Genomic DNA, 22,870 nt, shown 5'->3' on the forward strand with positions numbered 1-22,870 from the left:
TGTTCACAATAATGCATACAAAAGAGACATTATATCAAACAAGAAAACCCATTTCCTTTGAGGATATTACAGATGGGAGTTAGGAAATTCACTCTTACTTATCATAGGACAGTCATCAAAATAAAATTCATAAATGGCTATTTATTATCCAAAGACACATTTGAGGATAAATATGACAGAGACAAATAAACATATTATAGACAAATTCAAAAATTAAACATATCTAGATACTTACAGGTAAATTTAGTTTTCTAAGAAATAATGTTAAAATGGGCATACTTGCATAGGAAAATGAGTTCCCCTTTATCTAATAGTCTTACAATGGCCAAGTGAAAATTCACTTAAAATTAGATGAATTAGGAATATAGTAATTTCCTTAAGTCTGGCACTATGCACATATCACTTTTTTAAACCCTAGTAGTTTGGACGATCTTATATCAAATTCCTTTAAGTTCTGCTAGGCTTAAGAGGAAAATATACATGAAACATTTTGATTTTTAACTATCAGTAGGAACTGTAAATAGGTAATTTGGAATTTATCCAGAAAAGTTACATTTTTTTTCTAATTTTAGAATACATTTGCAGTATTTATAATTTCAGAATTTGTTGAAAAAAATCATGTTCCATGATAGTACCAATTCTGAGTCACAGGAAGATAGAAGGTTAGCTCCTAAAGCATGTTTTCAAACATTCTACTTGTAGACTGCTTACAGATTCCTAAGATCACCTTTAAGATAAGCATTAATGAAGAATAATATAGACATATTATTAAATATATGAATTTTTGAATTATGTAAGAAAATATTTTTGGTTGTTTTAACAGAGAATTTTGATACAAGGAAGAATGAACTAACAAGACAGGGATTTATGGATTTGAATCTAATGGAGGCCAATGAACAAGAAGGAGATCCTCGTGATCTTTGGGTAACTCTACACTCAATGGGCTACAATAAAGCTCTCGAGTTGACAGAGGTAAAGCATTCTTAAAAGTTTTGCTAATAGGTTTAAGTGTTCATAATATTTTACCCCTTGAACTTTTTCCTGACACACAACTTTTGAATTGGTCACTGAAATCCTTGAATTTTAGTTGCATATGAGTGAATCATAGGTATAGCAGTATGTTTCTCCTAGTTTCATTCTTGCCTGAATTTTAGTTACTGTAAACAGTTAAATAATTCAGAAACACAAGAGTTTTGAGCATGATATGTAGAAAAAAATTAGTAATTAAAAATATACACTCTTTAATTGGAGATGGCTATTTGAGTTGCTAAAGTCTCTTTTATATAGCAAAACTCTGCTTTAACAGAATAAAGGCTTAGAATAAGGAGAATGTGTCTATCGAAGAACTTGGAATTCTGATCTTTTTATAAATGGTACTTGGGTTAATATTTGTAAAACACCTGGAACTGTTACTTGCCGAAGTCTGGCTTGGCACAAATCAGGAGCCACTTGTCAAAAAGAAACTAACTTTATTTTTAGAACTACAAACGCCAAACAAAACAGCTCCAGGGAAAAACCCTCAGAGCCCAACTGCCACCACCGGCTTCCACAAGCCTCTCTCCCCCACACCAGCCTTTTCCTCCCACAATCCTCCTCCTCTTGAGGCCAATTGGCTGGGTTGCGTGGGCAGAGCCAAAGAAGTCACCCAATGAGCAGCTCCGTGGAGGAGCCAATCAGCTAGATGTTGCTGGGGCAGCTGTGAGCCAATCATCAGCTGGCAGTCTGAAGGGCAGGGAAACAGCCCAATGAACATCACCGCAGAGGAGCCAATCAGCTAGATGTTGCTGGGGCAGTCTGAAGCTTGCTGGCAGCTGGAAGTTTGCTGGGGCCCCTTTGGCTGTGGCTCTCAACAGTTACTGGCTCATATAAAGCACTAAATATGTTATATTATCAGCTGTGATCATCATTATTAATAACATGATAAGTATAAAAGTTGAATAAGACAATAAACCTGAGGAGTAACAAAAATTAAGCCTTCCTTCTTGAGTTCTATCTGCATTAGATTTAAAATACAGAATTTAAGAGTTTCAGTTTCAGGCCATATTAGGCAGCAATACATTTGTTTATACTCTTAAAATAAAAAAATAGTTCTTTTCCATATGTGAATCTAGAGGGCAAGACTAATATTGACAAATTTAAAATTTTAGGTACATTGAAACTTTGATTTAATTCCTAGTTTTGACATCATTCAACATCACTTATAAGCCTGTTTCCTAGGGGTTTTGTTGTTATTTTTTATTTGGAGTTTTTTGTTTTGTTTTGTTTTGTTTTGCCATTTTTAGTAATAGGAGACAAACAGTAACAGTAACTCTATATCCTACTTTAATTTTTTTTTCCTCCAGTGCTGGGGTTCAACCCAGGGCTTCTCATATGCTAGGCAAGAACTTGACCACTGAGCTACAGCCTTAACCCTTATACATTACCTTAATCTAACATTCATTTAGTCTGGCATTTTAACCATAGTATATGATTGTAAAGGTCGGGCAAGCGTCGGAGGAAGAGTCCACCAAGAGACTGTCTCATGCAACAGCAAGGGGTTTATTGGGGGACCAGCATGCTGGGGCTCAGAGCTCACTTGAATAGAGCAGAGAGAGAGAGCCCTGAGAACAGCTTAAGCAGAGCTTATATACTTTTCTTGGAGAGGGCAGGGAGGGAAGTTCATTGAAGGGTCAGGGCGAGTGGGCGGTTTGCCTGCAACCGAGTGAGGGAGTGCATTCTGCAGTTTGGCAGTTGGGGACAGCACATTCTGGAAACAAGATTAGCAAACAGTTCTCAAGATTTCAACAGTGTTTTGTTAAGCATACAGAAAAACGGAGTGACAAGTACCTATTTTATTAGCCTTTCAAGATCAGTATCTAATCTATGAACAATATTGATTCTGCTACACATACTTTTATCTAATAGAGAAATTGAGCAATTTAAAATTTATAAAAGCATTTATTAATGTAATTTACCTTTGAAATTATAGACATTAAAGATTTATTAGATAAATTTTTTTGTTTAAATATTTTTTAATTCTCAATAGACCCTTATTTTATTTACTTATATGCGGTGCTGAGAATCGAACCCAGGGCTTCACATATGCTAAGCAAGCACTCTACCACTGAGCCACAACCCCAGTTCTAAAATTTTTAATTTAAATTTTATATATCGAATAGGTAATATATTTACATTGTTTAAAATTTAAAAGGCAAGAAAATTACATACATTGGAGAGTATAAAAAAATGTTATCGCCACTCAATAACTGAAATAAAAAGACAAAGCTATATTTATTGCTTACTATAAGGGATTTCTATGTAGGCACACAGTTGCTCCACATAGTAGAATGCATATTTTATTTAACTTAAGTTTTGGGGGAGACGTGAAATTCAGAGGTTGTCTAGCTTTTAAATTGACAGCATCTGGGGAAATATGGTTACTTGTGTGAAACTGTTGATTGGTTAGCGCTTGCTGGTGTGAATTTGTCCCTGACTGCCTGACTTGAAAAAGTGAGGAGCTAACACTGGTTGCTTTATTAAAGTGTGTTCACTGAAGTAAGCGTTATTTCTGATTAATTAAACAGGTTAACAACAGTTCTCATGGCTAATATTAACTGAGACAACAGAATAATCATTTTTTTTCTGAAGTTGTGAGAATTTTTTATTTTCAGTTTCCCCTTTTGATATATATCCTTCTAAAACTGTAGAAGAAACTATCAAAGATTCACCCAACTGCTGCTGATTAAAACTCTTTAGCAAGATTTTATATGTGGAGATCTGACTTAATTTGTGCATTGATTGGGATTTTATCCTATTATGTGTGAATTATCTGTTGGCATAGTGACTATGCAGAATCATCTTAAGACTCTGGTCAATCGTTTAAAAACTCTGAGACAAACAAATATAAATATTATAAGAAACGACTGGAGGACACTCCTAGATTATGACCCCAGGTTTTTTAAATGTGGCCAGGGAAACAAGTACTAAAGATTCATTGAGTTTACTTTGTATAATCTTTTGTAGTTACCTCTCTTTAAAATTTTTATTTATTCTTTTAAATTATATATGATAGTAGAATCTATTTTGAGGTATTTATATAAGCATGAAATATATCTTATTTTAATTAGGATCCCAGTCATGTGGATGTACCCAATGTTGAGATTCACTGTGGTATATATGTACATAGGAAGGTTATGTCAGATTATCTTTCATTTTCCTATTCTCCCTCCCTACCTTTTATTCCCCTTTGTCTAGAAGAACTTTTGTTCTTCTCTCCCCCTGACCTTGTTGTGGGTTAGCATCCACATAGCAGAACATTAGAAATTTGGGGGATTGGCTTCTTTCACTTAGCATGATAGTCTCCAGATCCATCCATTTCCCGGCAAAAGTCATAAAGTCATTCTTCTTTATGTCTGAGTAATATTCCATTGTGAATATATACCACTTTTTATTTATTAATTCATCTAATGATGAGCATCTAAGTTCGTTCCAAAGCTTAGCTATTGTGAATTGTGCTGCTATGAACACTAATATGGCTGTGTCACCATAGTATGCTGGTTTTAACTCCTGTGGATATATATCAAGGATGGGATAAAAGGATCAAATGGTGGTTCCATTACTAGTATTTACCTCTTTAAATTACTGTAGATCTTTTTACTTGTAGTATTAATCTAATCTCACTATTAGCATTGGTTGGTCCCTTGGGTTATATAATGTAAATGGGTCATAAGCTATCTGTGGTAATTATTGTTAACCAAAAGCAGGCAACTTGAAAACCACTAAGAGTGGTGTAACCTCTATGGATGGGATCACTATCTTCAGGAGGTTTTTTTTCCAAAGGAGTTTGTAGTAGTCTCCCATTATCTGAGGTTTGTTAGCTATGGTCATCTGTCGTCCTAAGTGTTAATCTGCATGCTATTCTGAGCAGTGTGATAAAACCTTACCAGGTCCTGTATTTTCCTGGGATGTGAATTATCCCTTTGCCTAGCATATACATGTTTATAAAAGGGGATAATTTAGTAGCCATTTTAGTTAAAGAGGGATTGTCCCTGTATCACAATGCTTGTGTTCAATTAACCCTTATGTAGTAGCCTAAGGCTATGTTACAATACTTATATCATTCATTTCACTTTATCTTATCAAGTAGGTATTGTATCATCTCATATCATCACAAGAAGGGTGAGTATAGGACAATAAAGTTTTTTTTAGCTAGAGAGATCACATTCACATAACTTATTATAATATATAGGTTGAACACCACTAATCTGTTTTGCTTTTTGTTTTGGGTATTGGTATTGGACTCTCTACCAATGAGCTGTATCCCCAGATCTTTTTTATTCTGAGACATAGGGTCTGGCTAAGTTATCCAGTCTGACTTCAAACTTGGAATTTCCCTGCCTCAACCTCCTCAGTTGCTGGCATGCACCACCATACTTGGCTCTGAAACATTTTTATGGACTGACATGATACCACAAGTGGAAAATTCCATACTAGGCTGAGTGTATAGCTCAGTGGTAGAACATGTGTTTTGCATGACCCTGTGTTCAATCCCCAGCACAAAACAAAACAAAATGCCAGAAAGAAAGAAAAAGAAATGGGGCTTGTTTCCACTAATGACAGAGATTTATACATGTGGACACACTGGATTTAAAGGTTGTGTATGAGATCTTTTTTGACTCATACAAGACGTTTTGACTGACTGATTTAGTTAATGTTTGTGATTGCTCTGAGACAAGGAGGCTATTTGGCTCTTAAATTAATGTATAGGTTATGATAGTCAATGATTCCTCCATGTGTTCAACCTACATTTTTCTGTTTGCAAAAAAAGAAATATTTATGATAATCTAGAAAGAAACAATCAGTAATCTTAAAGTCTCTTCTAGTTGGATCAATATATATCTGAAGTCTTTTGCCCATAGTGATTTGGGAACCATACTGATTTCATTGGTAATTTTCTCAAATCACATATAACGTAAGTAATCTAATGTCTATGTGAGCTATAATTTGAACATCTGTAGGAACTGTAATAAATCTTGTCTGGAAATAGATTCTCTCAAATTTAGAGGTATTGTGTTACAAAGAAAGAATAAACAAATTGCTAGTCATAAGTTTTAGGAAAGGATTTAGAATTGTTAGAATCTTATTATTAACTGGTCTTAGTAAACCAAGACAAGTACAATTATTTTGTTTTAATCTTTCAAATTACTATATACTTTGAATTTGTCTTTTATTCTTTCCCTCCACAGTCACAACCATTTTTTATTCTTATTAAATTTTCAACTCAGATTTTAGAATTATAGATTATATAATTATAGATTATATAATTCCCTATATAAACCCATAAAGGCAGAATCCCTGTCAAAGAAAACATAACCTTTTTATTGGTCTTGCTACAAGGGCATTGCCCCTGTAGTATCATACTTTTTTTTTCCCCCAGCACCATAACTTGTAAGCTGTTTTTTCATTGAGTGTTCATAAGCAAAAGGTAACATGTTTAGTTTTCCTTTTTTTCCCTATTTCTTTTTTTTATAAAAAGAATTTTATAGTATAAATTTCTTTTGGAATTCAGAATTTGGAAAAATTACTTCATATGTTAGATTATAAGAGCTATATATCATATTTTTATTTCACTTTTATTTTGACTAACAGGTAACTGAGAGCTAACTATTGTACTAAATTTAAGTAGCATCCTATAATCTAGATTTTATTATTACAGTATTCTCTATCTTCCTTATTATTTATATATTGTTAAAAGTTTTATAATTAACAACTCATAGTTAGTCTTCTTGTTTGTTGCATGCTTCCAATCTTAATTTAGTAGAATTAAGAGAATAAGTAGGAGCTGGAGTTGTAGCTCAGCAGTAGAGTGCTTGCCTATCACATGCGAGGCACTAGGTTTGATTCTTAGCAACATATAAAAATAAATAACTAAATAAAATAAAGGTATTGTGTTCAACTGCAACTAAAAAAAATTAAAAAGAGAATAAGTAAATAAAAGAGCAAGGTTAAAAACAAAAAATAATAAAAATATAGAGCAGCTGTTTTAGTTGTGATAATATTTTATATTTAAAATTATAGAGAAAATGTTTTAACAAAGATCTTTAAAAATGCTTTGCTTTCAGTGAATCTTTAAATATTGGCTACTTTGTTGAATAAAATTGATAACCAAGACTTTTTAAATGGCAGAATATTATCAGAATATATTCAGTACTGAAAAAATAAATTAACCCTCTAAAATGCTACCATATTATAAATAATATTTTCTTTTGGAATTCTGCATCATAAAATACTTTCATACATATCACTTTATTCCAACAACATTGGCAGAATACATACTTTTTATTTTTTTATTTTTTTCCAATGAAGAAACTAAGCCTCACAGAAGTGAATTGATTTCCCCTAGCTCACATAGTGAATAAATGGAAAAGCCTGATTAATAAACCCAGGTTTGTTTGTTTGTTTTTAATTTGGTGCCAGGGATTAAACTCAGGGCCTTTTGTATGCTAAGTGTACACTTTACCACTGAACCTCACCCCTATCCCCTACTGTCTCTCTTAAAAGGGAGACTTTATTATCCAAAGTTTGGAGTTACTAAAATCTTTTACAGGTTGCAGATGTAGTTCATTGGTATAGTGCTTGCCTCGGTTTAATCCCCAGTGCTATAAATAATAATAATAATAACAAAAAATTGTGTTGCTATTCATCAAATTAACTTGAAATTTTATCTTTTATTACCCCCCAAAAGATAATTGATATGTGTGAATTTATTCATTTTTCAATATTTTTTGAATATCTACTATGTGATTCATTTGTGAAAGAGATAATGAGTAAAATATTCAAAATTTTGCCCACATAGAATTTTTGTTCCAAGAAAGAGAATAATTAGAAGAAAAATAAAATAATTTCTAAAGTGTTTTTTTGTTTGGTTGGTTAGTTTTTGGTTTTTTACATCAGAGACTGAACCCAGGGGTTTTTAACCACTGAGCCATGTCCCCACCCCACCCCCCCCTTTTTTTCTTTTAAAGAGAAAGAGAGAGAATTTTAATATTTATTTTTTAGTTATCGGCAGACACAACATATTTTTGTTTTGTATGTGGTGCTGAGGATCAAACCCGGGCCGCACTCATGCCAGGCGAGCTCGCTACCGCTTGAGCCACATCCCCAGCCCCCCAACCCTTTTTTATATTTTATTTAGAGACAGGGTTTGGCTAAATTGCGGAGGCTGGCTTTGAACTTGTGATTCCCCTGCCTCAGCCTCCCAAGCTGCTGAGATTACAGGCATGCACCACCACAACTGTCTCCAAAGTGTTTTTGAAAGAACCAAGCCAGAAGCTGAACAAGAAAACAGTGAGAAAGTGAGGGAACTTGGAAAAACAGAGCAGATCTCTCTACAGAAGTGCTATTAAGCTTTAACCAGTAGGAGAATGAGGTACCCGTACGAAAACATATGAGAAGAATCTGCCAAACGGAGAAAACACTATGTACAAAGTCCCTAACATACAAATGAGCTTCATTTGTTCTAAGATCTGAAAGATCAGTATAGTTGGAACATAGCAGAGCTGGAGACTGGGTTAGATAGAGAGACAAAGGCTAATATATGCAGCACATTGTAGGCTAATGTAGGCAGCACATTGTAAAAACTAAAGGTAGACACTAGAAAAACTCAATTCCAATTGCAGAGAATATTTTTAGATATCATATTTTATAGGTATTCTGGGCTATGTTTGAATTGTAAATGTATTTTTATACCTTAGATATTTTTAGTATGCTATGTCCATGCACTATTCAGTTGTAAACATAATAATCTCTTCAGAACCCTTGATGAATTCTTTCTGTATCCTTAACATTAGAAAAGGCAATTAAATAAGATGTTATTAGGACTGAGCCAAATGGTGGGGTAGGTAGTATTGTAGCTTAATGGAGGTATTATTGTTTTACTAGGGGTGATATTTTTTGTTTGTTTGGTTTTTGCAGTACTGGGAATTGAACCCTGGGGCACTCTTCACTCACCTGCATCCCCAGCCCTTTTATATTTGACACCGGGAATTGCTAAATTGCCCAAGATGGCCTTGAACTTGTAATCTTCTTGCTCTAGCCTCTCAAATCACTAGGATTATAGGCGTATGCCACCATGCTCAACTTTTCCCTTTCTTTTCTATGAACAATATCAGTTAATAGGCTACCAAAGAGTTAGAATCTCATGCTTTTTTGTCAATTCATAATACTGAAATTTTTCTCCAAGGTTTATCAGAAGGAAAGCTAGAAAGTTTAATGCATCTTCTGAAATCATATGATAAATATATTAAAAATAAATTAATTTATTTTAAATTCTAGCAGAAGGCTAAAACAAGATTTTCTTTTTCTTCCTTATCAGGCATGTCCATTTGTCATTGATGTCTATGCAGAAAAATGCAAGCCAAGAATTAAAGCTGTCCATATGGAGGGATGCAGTGGGCAACTTGAGAAGGCCATTTGTAAATCTGTCCTTAACAAGGGTGATACCAAAGTAATGGGTGGCTATGAAAATATAATCATACATACTTATAATTGTGACACCTGGATAACCTCAGTTATTGAAAACAAGGTATCAATTATGAGGTGGTTCTCCATGTTTTGCTACAAATTTTGCTAATGTTATCTTCTGTCTTACTTTATTTTTGACATGGTAATTAAATATCCCACTATATTAATAATGCTTATAATGGACAAATATTCTTTTTTTGAGGTTTTTAAATTGAATTGACCATGATAATTCTTATGATTTTTAAAGACTTGAGATCACTCTTTTAAAATAGGAAAATAAAATATTTGGAAATCAATGAAGATAAAACATAATCTAATACAAAGTGTTTAGTTTGTTAGGGTCTACAGAAAATGTAAAACATGGTCTCTGCTTTCAAGGAGTTTATGGACTAGCTAGAAAGACAAAATTAGTATTTTTGAAAGAGATCAGAGAATAATTAAATGGTGAATTATATACTAGTGTTTATATGTACAGTAATTTTATTCTATGTGTATCTCAGCTATTTTTAGTTTGGACTGTAGAAGTTAAGAAATATTGTGATGAGGGGGACTGTCCTGTGGGATTTAAGCATTGGTAGATGACTAGAATTTAGATACACTAGGAGACAACCTATAGAAGCAAGGCAAACAGTGTAAGGAGAAATATGGGGAAGAATCAGTATGAATTACAAAGGAAAAAGCGAATAGCTGCTTTGTAGAAGCAGACAGCTTTGTTGGAAGTACTAGGAAGGAAAATAACATTGATATGTAGGTCTAGATATATATATTATCATGAAAACAAGATAGAGGAGTTTGGACTTGAAATAAGGTAGGGTCTCCAACTAGTAAATTTCAGTCTTCAAATGGATCATAAAGTCTTAAGTTCCTAAGATCCAGCATATTTCATTTTCTGCCTTCTGTGTTTCATTAGGATTAAAACTATGGAAGGGAATCAATATCTTATCCCATTCTCTCTGTTCTGATATTATCCACCATTGCATATCTCTCTACTTTTTTACCTCAAGAAAATTTAAATAAACTTCCTTTACCAGAATATGGTTAATAATACATTTTAGAGCCTACCATGTGCCAGGTATTTACATATATTAAGGCATTTACTTCTCACAACACCCTATGAGGTAAGTACTATCCTTGTTTTACACACGGAAACCTGAAGCACAGGGAGATAAAGTAACTTGCAGAAGGTTATATAGCTAAGTAATAGAAGACTTGAGAAATAAATCCAGATAGTCTAACACAATACTTTGTAGCAATCATAAGGGAATGATCAGGCTCTTTAGCAGAAGAATATTTTGAGACTTGCATCTCTTCTGTTTATCAGTTTCATTCTGCCTTATCTTGTTTCCTATCCAGCCTAGAGGCCATTATTATTTTTCTTAACTCAATTGTCACTTCTTCCATAAAGTCTTCCTAGAAACCTAGTCTATGCTAATGTTGATTTTCTGTGTTTCTGTAGTTCTTTAGGAATACCTGTTATATGTCTTAGCAAAATGTTTTGTATTGTTATTTTATTTGTATTCCCTAGATTATGAACTATCTCAGGAATTGGATCTTTTATATCAGTGTACCTAGAACCTATAACCGTGCCTAACACAGAGCTAATATTAAATAAATATGTTTATTGAATGAGTGAATGAGGAAGTAACACAATTTAATGGATGTTTCAGGCATACTAATTTGAAGATAGTATCAGAGTGAATGAAAAGCAGAAAAACTAGAAGTAAAAGAAATATAGACTATTATTGTAATAAACCAAGGATAAGATAATGTGACCTTAATATATATAATGGCCTAGGAATGAAGATAAGTGAATATCCAAGTCACATTTAGAAGAAAAGAGGATATAGTTGGTGACAGATTAGAAAGACTGAGGATACAAAATTCAGTGGAGCTAGTTTGTATGAATTTGTAATGGACCATATTATATTACAACAAAATTTCAGGATTTATTCTGAAGTTTACATATGTGTGTAATTTATTAAAGGAAAAACTAACAACTTATGAATTTTTTATAGTCAGATAATAAAGTGATTATTCACATCAACAATGAGCTGAGTAAAAACTGCATAAACAACAGGGGACTCAACGTGTTTGCAGTTGAAGTGGCACCAAAATCTACAATGGTAATGCATTACTTTCTACTCAAAGCTTTTGTCTCATTTCCTTGAAAATGATTTTTGCTATTAATGCTATAAATAAACATATAGATATGAGATGAAGTGAAAAATTATTTTGTAAGTGTAATATTCACATCAGTGTCATTCTGTATCCAAAAGACACAAGACTTTGGTTCTAATTAACTCTATTTGGTTGAATGGCTATGGGAAGTTGACGTATTGTGTCTGTTTCAGTCTCCTTAAAGGTAAAATTAAAATAATATCACTAGTTTTAGGTACTTCACAAGGTTATGTAAAAATAAAATGATATACACGCAAGCACTTTTGAGCATAGGTGTAAAGGTCGGGCGAGCGTCGGAGGAAGAGACCACCAAGAGACTGTCTCATGCAACAGCAAGGGTTTTATTGGGGGTCCAGCATGCTGGGGCTCAGAGCTCATTTGAATAGAGCAAAGAGCCCGGAGAACAGTTTAAGCAGAGCTTATATACTTTCCTTGGAGAGGGCAGGGAGGGAAGTTCATTGATGGGTCAGGGCGAGTGGGCGGTTTGCATGCAACCGGGTAAGGGAATACATTCTGCAGTTTGGCAGTTGGGGACAGCACATTCTGGGAACAAGATTAGCAAACTGTTCTCAAGATTATTAACCTTTCATAGGAAAATGCAAAGTAATATTAATGATAGTATTGATAGTAATAGGAATTTTAATAACCTCAAATATTTTTATCTACATTAAAATTTCCTGAGATTACCTGAGAGAGAAATTCCTCTCAGTTTTAGATAAGCCACTACATCAAGACTAAGAATGAGCTATAGTTCTGGTATTAGCAGAATTCTGGGTTTCTGATTTAGCCATGAATTCTAAGGCAAGGATAGATCAATAGACTTCCAAGCTCTAGTGAAGAAACAAAAGAAATAATTGTTTATTCTTACCCTTTCTTCTCCATACTATCCATGGAATTCTAAAACATTCTAGAATGATTCAAGGTAACGCATAAAGAAAGATTATCTTTTATATTTCTCCATTTAAGATTTTAGGAGCTGGGTGTGGTGGTGCATGCCTTTAATCCCAGCCATTTGAGAGGCTGAGGCAGGAGAATTTTGAATTCATAGCCAGCCTCAGCAAAAAAAAAAAAAAAAAGCACCAGATTCAGCCAGCCTCAGCTAAGCAACTCAATGAGACCCTGTCTCTAAATAAAACACAAAATATGGCTGGGGACATGGCTCAGTGGTCTAGTGCCCCTGGGTTTAATCCCTGGTACCCTCACCCCAAAAAAAGATTTTAAGAAGAAATGCTTAGTGAGGAAAGGATTTTTTATTCCATATTCCACCACCTATCTTCATCCATATTACACACATATAGACTAACAAGTACTTTGTTAGGTAGGCTTTTACACTTTTTTCTGATAGATCTTAGACAAATATTATTGAATTTTATCTGCATAGGTTTTGTTTTTGTGTTGTCTTGCTGTGTTGCCCAGGCTAGTCTCAAAACTTGTGAGCTGATCATCCTGCCCAGCCTTCTGGGATTAAGGCACAGAGATATTTTTATATAAGGCATAGAAATATTGTCCTATTGAAAATTAGTACAGAAAATTAAATGTTTTCTATATTTTTTTATGCAGGTTTGTCAACATGTAATGCCTCTGAATGAACATCAAGAATGGCTATATTGTTGTGTATATTCCCTTATTTAGTAGGTAATTTCACTTGGTGTTATCAAGCTAAGACTTATTTTCGATTTAGCTTTTTATTTATTTATTAACTAAATGTTATTTGGTTTAACTGATGTACCTAATTAAAATCTATTTAATTTATATACATTTATATATTATGTCATTATATACTTCATTATTAAAATATAAATAATGTTTTTAATGTGTGGTCTTTTTATTAATTTAGTGGGAAATCTGAGCACAGTTTGTTTATGAAGAGTAAATAAAATTTATACAATTTTTTTAAAAGTAAAGTTTAATGAATTCTGTACTTTTGTATTATCTTACTCATAATAAAGCTAAACCATAAATATAAAAATAGCTATTTAATTTTCCAGTCATAAAAAAATTAAGGCAAAATTTGGAGAAATTTGTTTCTATGTTAAGAATCGAGAACCTAATAATAGTAGTAGGAATATTTTGTTCTAGCATTTAATTTTTTAAATAATTTACTTGTTGCTTTTAAGTAAATATGCTTTAACACAATAGGAATTATATATATTATTAATATTTAATGACACAGTATATGACATGAAAAATGATATTAAGCAAGTAAAAACTGTATGGCAATATGAATAACAAAGTGCTTGGCCAGGAAATGTTATCTTCTGAAATACAAATACCGTATGACAGACATTATTTTTGTACCCAGTACATGTTAGTACATAGTTTAAATGTCACTTGGCTTTTTGGTCTTTGATTTAAATATCTTTAAAATGGGTTGTTATTATCTAGCAATTTGAACTCTACAGATGATATGTCTTAAAAAGTAGTGAAATGTGAAAACATTTTATTATTTATCATGTTTTATAAATCCAATTATGTGGCCATCTATTCTATTTCACCAGTATTGAGTTACAGGAAATTGTCTATTATATTAAAAACAAAGTTTTTAGCTTTGGGTTTGATCCCTAGCACCTTTTAAAAAAATTAAGCTTTTAGCATAATAAACATAATCTTTACCCTAAGTTGTAAAGGAATTTTTATAATAGGACGATAAATGACATAAAATGGTATCATTGAAGCATGGAGATTAAAGGGAAAAAAAATAATGAGCACTTAACCTTGCCTGTTACCACTATCACTACTTAGGTATATCAAGCCTTTTCTTTTTTTCCTACTACTCACTTATTGTAAAATGAGGAAAAAACAAAAATAACAACAACAACAAAAAAAAAAACCCTGTGCTAACATAGTCCCATTTCAATTAGTCAGTAGAAAAGAAATTTTATTTCAAGCTGAACTTTGTTACAAGTTCAGCAGTGTTTGGATAATATTGATCTTTCTGAACACCGTATTTTCCAAGTTTCTGAACTGAGAAGAAACTATGAAAATATTTCTTTTCAAGGCTTCTTTCTGCCCATAGTTATATAATTTCTCCCAATTTCAGTCTTCTGCTACCTCAGGCCCTTTGTCTATACTGATTTCTTCTTACATATAGAATAAATCTTCCCTCACTCTTTTCTTCCTTCAGGTCTCAGTGAATATGTTGCTTTGTCCAAAAATCCTTTCTTTACTCCTCTAATCCACACTACTTTGATGGCCCTAGCACTTTGTGCTCACTTTGTTGCAGCACTCATTATACCATATTGGCATTGTGTTTGTTTATCCATATTCTGAGTTGAAAAATGGGACAGTTATAATCTCAGAATATATCTCATAAACTATATAGATATAAAATAAATATTGGTAGAATAGTTGAATGAAATGGGTGAAAAATTAAAAGTTGATTATGTTGTATGGATATTATCTAATTTCTCAAAACTGTTTATAAATTAAAATTAGAAGTATAAGAATAAAAATCCTTATTACTATTCAATTTCATCATCCAGACTTTGTTTTTAATTTCATTAATTAGTAGATAAAAAAACAATGGAAATAAAAATTTAATTTTTTCACTGATTATCTAAACATGAAGTTTTAGATTGGAGAATACACTAAATGATTTTCATAATTCCCTCTAACTCTAGAATTCTAGTCTAATATTTGACAATATTAAATAAATACCAGTTTAAGTATTAAATATCAAATACTTCCATAAGCAATTCTTAAAATATTATATTTAATAATTTTGTTTCTTTTCTATTATATATTAGAATAAACCTGTGTTTTTTAAAAGCCAGTGGCCTTCTTTTAGATCTATGTTTGATGTACTTTAAATATGTAGCAAAAACTTAACACTATACTGATCATTTTCCTGGATATAACCCAGAAAAATGGAAATGTATTTCTGATTTTGGCCACTAGAGGGTGAGAATACTATTTTCTTTGTTAGAGAGAGACGGAGAGGTTGATAGTGTTTCACAGCACGTGTTGAGTCCTTTATGACTTCTACATCCACTATTGGCGAATTGTATTGGACATTATGGCTATATGTAGACTCAGGCCTGTATACCCCTTCTTACTAGAGATGTATACAAAATATTTCTAATTTGTAAAATGGATATTAAATCATCTGTTCTTAAACAGTACTTTCATTTTTAATGTAAATATAACAAGTATAAGGGTATATAGACATGACCCTGATAACTTTACATAGTAAAGTTATCTGTCTTTGGAACTCAATCCACTTAATTTCTAGGGGAAGAAAGACAACAAAATGTTTTGAGGAAAAACAGCAAATAGTAGAACTAATTTAAAGGAAATAGATGAGATTCTTGTGGAGAGATAATTTGGGAGCCAGGAACTAGTAGTAGTTGTTGATAGTCTTAAGGGGTAAAAGGGGTAAAAGATTTTGGTTACTTTGAAATGTCTGTACTTGTGGTCATACTGTCTAAGGATATGAAAAAAGGTATCTCCAGTTCTTATGAATAACTTGCAAATTGGCTGTATTTGTGATATCTGACCAATCAGTTTTTACTTTAAAAATAGGTATTCTACTTCTTTTTACAAATTTCTGAAAATACATCTGAATGTTAAGAAGAAGACCAACACAGGATAAAGGTGTTAGAATATGTTTCCTTTTTGCAAAAATTAAAATATTTTTCAAATATAATTGATAAATACCCAGCATTTTATATATTTTCATAATTTATTTTTCTTTTACAGTTGAACACAGAACAGTCAGATTAAGTTTAAGTCCAGCTTCAGTTCAATCACCTGTTTGAGGCTAAAGTCAGCATAGAATGTAAATGTAATAACAGTTACAGAAAACAAGTATTATAAGCTTCGGGCTGGTTCAGAATTGAGTATGCAGCATTACTAAAGAGTACATTTTATTGTGCCTTTTCTACACATCTATTACAAAGGTTAGCATTTTATTTAGTTTTTGAAAAAAAATTCTCAGTAGATAAATAAAAATATTAGGAGTAGGCTGAGGAGTGATGCATAAAGACATCCACTTAGCAAGTATCAATTGCACATTGCATAATAAAGAAGTAGGCATGATTTCTGTCCTCAGGAAAAGAAAGAAATGAGGAATCAAGTTACATGTTAGATTATTAGGGACTACTGTTAAATCTTTAGTAACTCTGATCATTATGCGTTAAACTTGTAATGGGGATATGGAATCAGAAGAGAAGGGAAGCCTTGCCCTGAAGTTTAAGGAGTATAGGGGTAGTTGAAAATCTTTGACGACTGAGCAATGAAGGAAATTAGTTTGAAACTCAAAAGTATTGATTTTTATTTAATTTTGGTTATGTAACATTAAGTATTTTACATTTTAAAAAATATAAAAGGCGCATGTTTCAGTAACTGTTGCACAGGCAGTGACTTTCTCAGTAGGACCCTTTGAGCTCAGGAAATAATGCCAAGAATTAATAAATGGGATGGCATCAAATTAAAAAGCTTCTGCACAGCAAAGGAAACTATTAATGTAACGAGAGAACCTACAGAACAGAAGATTCTTGCTAGCTACACTTCTGACAGAGGATTAATATCTAAAATATATAAAGAGCTCAAAGAACTAAATCAAAAAATCAAATGATCCAATTAGTAAATGGGCAAATGAATTAAACAGACTCTTCTCAAAAGAAGAAACAAATGGCCAACAAATACATGAAAACGTGTTCAATATCATTGGCAATTAGGGGAATGCAAGTCAAAACTACAGTGAGATTTAATCTCACACCAGTCAGAATGGCAGTCATCAATACAAATATTAATAAGTGCTGGAGAGAATGTGGAGAAAAAGGAACACTCTTAATTGGTAGGACTTACAAATTAGTACAACCATTATGGAAATCAGTGCAGAGGTTCCTCAAAAGACTAGGCATGAAAACTCCATATGACCCAGCTCTATCATTCCTTGGTGTTTATCCTGAAGAATTAAAGACAACTACCCATGTTTATAGCAACACAATAGCCAAACTATGGAACCAGCCTAGGTGTCCATCAACAAATGAATGGATAAAGAAAATGTGGTATACATACACAATGGAGTTTTATTCAGCCATAAAGAAAAATGAAAAGTCATTTGCAGAAAAATGGATGGAACAAGAGACCATCACATTCAGTGAAATAAGTCAAACTTAGAAGGTCAAGGGTTATGTTTTCTCTCATATGCAGATGCTAGAAAGGAAAAAGAAAAAGAAAGGTGGAGATGGATCTTATAAAAATCCAAGGGATATCAGAGGAGGATAGGGACCAGGGACCAAAGGGAGGAGGTGGGGAGATATGGGGGAAGTGCTGGAGAGGAATATTGGCCGTATTATATTGTTATGTTGTGTACATGTGTGAATATGTAACAAAAAATTCCATAATTATGTACAGCTATAATGTGCCAATAACAATAAATAAGTAAATAAATAAAATACTGAGAAGTACTACACTGAAATATTAGATTAATTTGATTAAGCAAGTTTACACATGCTGGAAAAAAATGAGTGTGGGCTGGAAGAATCAAGAGACAAGCTAGAAATTTAATTGATCTTGAAGGAATAGGAGGGGCTTAGAAAGGGGAGGGAAATGGAAATTTCAGTTATTTTCTCATATTTTAAATTTTTCCTAGCATGCCGTATTATTATATTTCTGCCTTTAATATGACGGCAATAGGTAAATTAATCATACCTATTGGGTGCCTAATGTGTGCAAAGCACTGCTTTAGATAGTTTCTATAGAGAGGTGAACAAGCCAGACATTATTCCTGCCCTTATTTTATACACAACTCATCAGAGAAGATAGATTGTAAATATGTATTACAGGCTGTACCGCTAACATACATTTTTTAAATGCCTCATCCTTTATAAAATCTTAAATCCTTTCTCCAATATGGAGAAACTGTTCCACATCAGGAGCTTCTATTTTAAAGCTAGCACTTTTTTCCCTTTGGGTTTTTTGTTTCAGATTTTTTAAAAAAATTTATATAGTAAATTTGATCCTTTTTGGGGAAAGGAGAGATTGCATAGTTCTATTAATTTAACACACACATAGATTCACATTGCCACCACCACAATGGGGATATAGAACAGTTACATCACCAGAAAGCTCCCTCATGCTATCCCTTAGTCATTTCACCTTTCCACCACACATGCATACCCCTAACCCTTGGCTGCTGTTCTTTATAACATTATAGTTTTTTTTTTTTTTTTGGTTTTAAACTGTCACATGAATGGGATCATATAATACATACTTTTTTAAAAAAATATTTTTTAGTTGCAGTTGGACACAATACCTTTATTTTATTTATTTTTATGTGGTGCTGAGGATCGAACCCAGGGCCTCTCACATACTAGGTGAGCACTCTACCACTGAGCCACAACACCAGCCCAATACATACGTTTTTTGAGACTGAATTCTTTTATTCAGCTTACTACCTTTAGGAATCATCCAAATTTTATGTATCAGTAGTAACTTCTGTTCATTTCTCATCAGTATTTTTATATGATTGTGTCACTGTTTATTCATTCATCTGGGTTGATTCCAGTTTTACCAATTGATAATAGAGCTGCCATTAAACATTTATGTGCAGGTTTTTATGTAAACAGCTTTCATTTCTCTAGTATATAACCAGAGATGGGATTTCTGGGTCTCATGGTAAATATGTTTGACTTTTTAGCAAACATCCAGTGTGGCAGGCACAGTGGTACATACCTGTAGTCCCAGTTACTTAGGAGGTTAAGGCAGGAGATTCACAAGTTCAAGGCCAACCTAATCAACTTAGTGACAACCTCTCTTAAAATAAAAAGGCTTAGGGGTATAGTAGTAGAGCACCCTTGGATTCAATCCCCAGTACCAAAAGGAAGAAGAGGTGAATGGGGAACAGCGAGAGGGAGGGAGGAGGAGGAGCAGCAGCAGCAGCTTCCAGAGTGGCTGTACCATTTTGCCTTTTCACCAGCAAAGTATGAGATTTCTAGTTGTCCTGCATCCTTGTCAGCATTTGGTTTTGTTCGTATTATTTGTTTTAGCCATTAAAGTAGATGTGCAGTGGTGTCTTGTTGTTTTAGTTGTTTTTCCCTAATGGCTAATGACACTGAGGAACTTTTGACATGCTTTTTTGCCACCAGTATATGTTGTTTTAATGTCTCTCTGAGTGTTTTGCCCATTTTTAAATTGAGTTGTTTGTTTTCTTACTGTTGAGTTCTGAGTATTATTTTTTTATGAATTCTGAGTGTCTTATGTTGGATATGTTATTTGAAAATATTTTCTTCTAGCCTGTAGCCTGTCTTTTCATTTTTCTTAACTGGAAAGTGAACATTTTTAATTTTGACAAAATACATTTTATCAGTTTTTTCTTCAATGAATTATGCATTTGCTGTCAATTCTAGGAAGTTATTGCCTACCCCCAGATTGAAAGTTTTTTCTTTTTTTTCTAAAAGTTTTATAGTTTTACTTTGTACATTTATATCTATAATTCATTTTGAATTACTTTTTATGTAACTTATGAGGTTTAGGTTGAGATTTATTTGTCTCATATAGATACCCATTATTTTAGTATGGTTTGTTGAAAAGATTTTTTTTTCCATTACATTGCTTTCATAAATTTGCTGAAAAATCAACTGGTGGTATAGACCCATGTATTTATGTTAGTCTGTTTCTGGAATCTATTCTGTTCCATTGATCTCTGTATGTTTTCCTTTACTAGGAAAGGAAAATATTATACTAATACTATACTAACACTAATACTATACTGATTGCAGTATCTTTCTATATATCTTTCTATATATTGCAGTAGCTTTCTATATATCTTTTCATATATCTCGAGCTGCTTGGATTACAGGGGTGTGCCACCACTCTTGGCACAAAGATCTTATTTTAGGTTACTAATTTGGGGTCCAAGTATCTTGTTTTGTGTGTTCAGTATATAATGGGTGGTTTGAATGGGAAGAGATGGATGAAAGGACAGTGTAAGAATGCAATGAATGTAAACTGCTTCAGAGTTGCCTTCAAAATTAAGAAAAATATATTACAGAAACTGAAAGTCAGTAATATCAGTGGAAAGAAGAATAACAGTTTTCTCATGAAGAAAAATTGGTAACACCATCTATAATTCTCATAGGCAGTATTCAGACTCCCAAGGTGGTACACAGAATACTCAGTACATGGCAGCCAATTCTATTTAGTGGGTAAACAAGAAACTGTTTTTTAGACGACTCAAGGGGGAAAAAATATTTGTTGACCTTAATTATTTAGATAAGTTAAGCCAAATAATGATTTAAAAGTAAGTACCTGTATGATTTTCTTGGCTCCTTACTCATGCTACACCCAATATACTTTTCTTTGATGTTTATTCATTGGTAGAGCCTTAGTATAGCTTCCCCTGCCCCATCTTATTCTGTCACTTGCTGGCTACCTGAAGTCACACAACAGACCTCCAGAAAATTAAAGCATCTTTGTTAGTTTCCCCCTGTACTTGCTGTGACAAATTATCAAAAAATTGTGGCTTCAAACAACAAAAATTTATTTTTTCACATTTCTGGAAGCTCAAAGTTCAAAATCAGTATCACTGGTTAAACATCAAAGTGATAACAGGGTTGTACTCCCTTGAGAAGTACGAAGGGAGACTATCTTGCTTAATGGCTGCCAACATTACTAGGTTTGTGACACATCATTCTAATCTCTCCCTTGATAGTCATATTGCCTTCTCTTATGTAGTCAACCCCCTGTCCCTATGCTTTTTTCTTCAAAGGACTCTTGTGATTGCCTTTAGAGCCTACCTGGATCATCTGGGATAATCTCCTATCCACAAATCCTTCATTTAATTATATCTGCCATATATGGTAACATTCACAGGTTCTGGGAATTAAGACATGGGTATCTTTTGGAAGGCCATGATTTAACCTACCACAGCATCTAACAAGAAATTGAGAATATTGATGAAATAGGATAATGAAGACATTCATTATCTCTTGAAAAATGTCCTTTACAATCTGTATTTTTAAAAATCTTATCTTTTGCCATTTAAAATATTAATATTTGCATATCAAATATTCATATAAATTAATTCAGACTGATATCCTTTATAGAAGATTCCAAAAATGAATTCTAAGGGAAAATCCAATTTATCATATATCAGTTCTTTTCACATAAAGCCTCATGAATAACCACTTGACATTGAAACACGAGTTCAGAAACTATTACTATTTTGGCATAGGAACAAACTTAATTTTAGAGTTATGGCTCCAAATATTCATTGAATTTTAGTCTAATAAAAGTTTTAAATACCTGAGTAACTTAGAGGTACAAATAGACATTGAAAGGTTTCATTTTGCTTCCATATGTAGGTACTAGTCATTTTTAGCAAATTTCAAATAGATCAGAATTTAATTAACTAGTTATATCAGAATGTAATAAACTAATTCTGTGTCAGGAAAAACCTAAGATTTAGGCCTAACAAATAGAACTAAAATGACATTTTAACATTTCAGCATTAATTTGGGTTTATAAAAAAATCATCAATTGCTTATTTTCCAGCTACAAATTATTGAAAATTCTTATAGGTGATTATCTATAATTGCCTTTATTTTATTTATTCATTTTTATGTGCTGCTAAGGATCGAACCCAGTGTCCTATATATGCAAGGCAAGCTCTCTACAACTGAGCTACAACTGCAGCCCTAAAAGACAGTCATTTAGGCCTAGAAGAATTTGTGGGTAGGAGAGGGATTTGGGTGATCTGTCTAGTCTTAAACTGGAGGTAATCCCAATATTCTTCAGATTATTCGACCATTACTTGGCATTACCAGATAATATGCATGTCCACAAATGTAAAGTTTTTTTTAATTTTATTTTTTAGAAGTAGTTGAACACAATGCCTTTATTTTATTTTATTTTTATGTGGTGCTGAGGATCAAACCCAGGGCCTCGCACATGCTAGACAAGCGCTCTACCACTGAGCCACAACCCCAGCCCCTATTTTGTTATTTTTAACAATGTGAGGCATGTTTTTATTATATATCATATAAGTATCTTCTAGGGTTTTTTCTATTTGTCAACAATGAATTGTTTTTCAATATTTCTTGTTCTGATTATCAGTTTCTATATGAGCCATGTAACTAATAAATATTAAAGGACTAATGCCACAAAAAACCCCACTTTACCATCTAGGTTTTTCATTATAAATTCCTTATACATCTTTTCATTGTGAGTTTTATATACATACTAT

The 22,870-nt window shown here is 32.9% G+C and overlaps 1 protein-coding gene and 1 non-coding gene across 4 annotated transcripts in view; one reads left to right on the forward strand and one right to left on the reverse strand.

Moving 5' to 3' along the window:
• The window catches only part of Efcab7 (EF-hand calcium binding domain 7), a 45,914-nt gene extending 32,422 nt beyond the window's left edge, over positions 1-13,492 (forward strand). For all 3 annotated transcript variants that reach the window (XM_021734833.3, XM_021734832.3, XM_021734837.3), the window contains 4 exons: positions 824-972; positions 9,353-9,562; positions 11,517-11,624; positions 13,240-13,492. In XM_021734833.3, the coding sequence (XP_021590508.1) occupies positions 824-972; positions 9,353-9,562; positions 11,517-11,624; positions 13,240-13,311 (539 nt within the window). In that variant the 3' untranslated portion in view covers positions 13,312-13,492. The remainder of the gene's footprint in view (positions 1-823; positions 973-9,352; positions 9,563-11,516; positions 11,625-13,239) is intronic.
• A 5,467-nt stretch (positions 13,493-18,959) lies between these two features.
• Positions 18,960-19,031, reverse strand: Trnat-agu (transfer RNA threonine (anticodon AGU)). Its single transcript has one exon. It is a non-coding gene; the product is annotated as a tRNA-Thr (tRNA).
• Between the last annotated feature and the right edge of the window lie 3,839 nt (positions 19,032-22,870).

Source organism: Ictidomys tridecemlineatus, chromosome 11 (genome assembly GCF_052094955.1).
Source record: "Ictidomys tridecemlineatus isolate mIctTri1 chromosome 11, mIctTri1.hap1, whole genome shotgun sequence".
NCBI classification, from domain to species: domain Eukaryota; kingdom Metazoa; phylum Chordata; class Mammalia; order Rodentia; family Sciuridae; genus Ictidomys; species Ictidomys tridecemlineatus.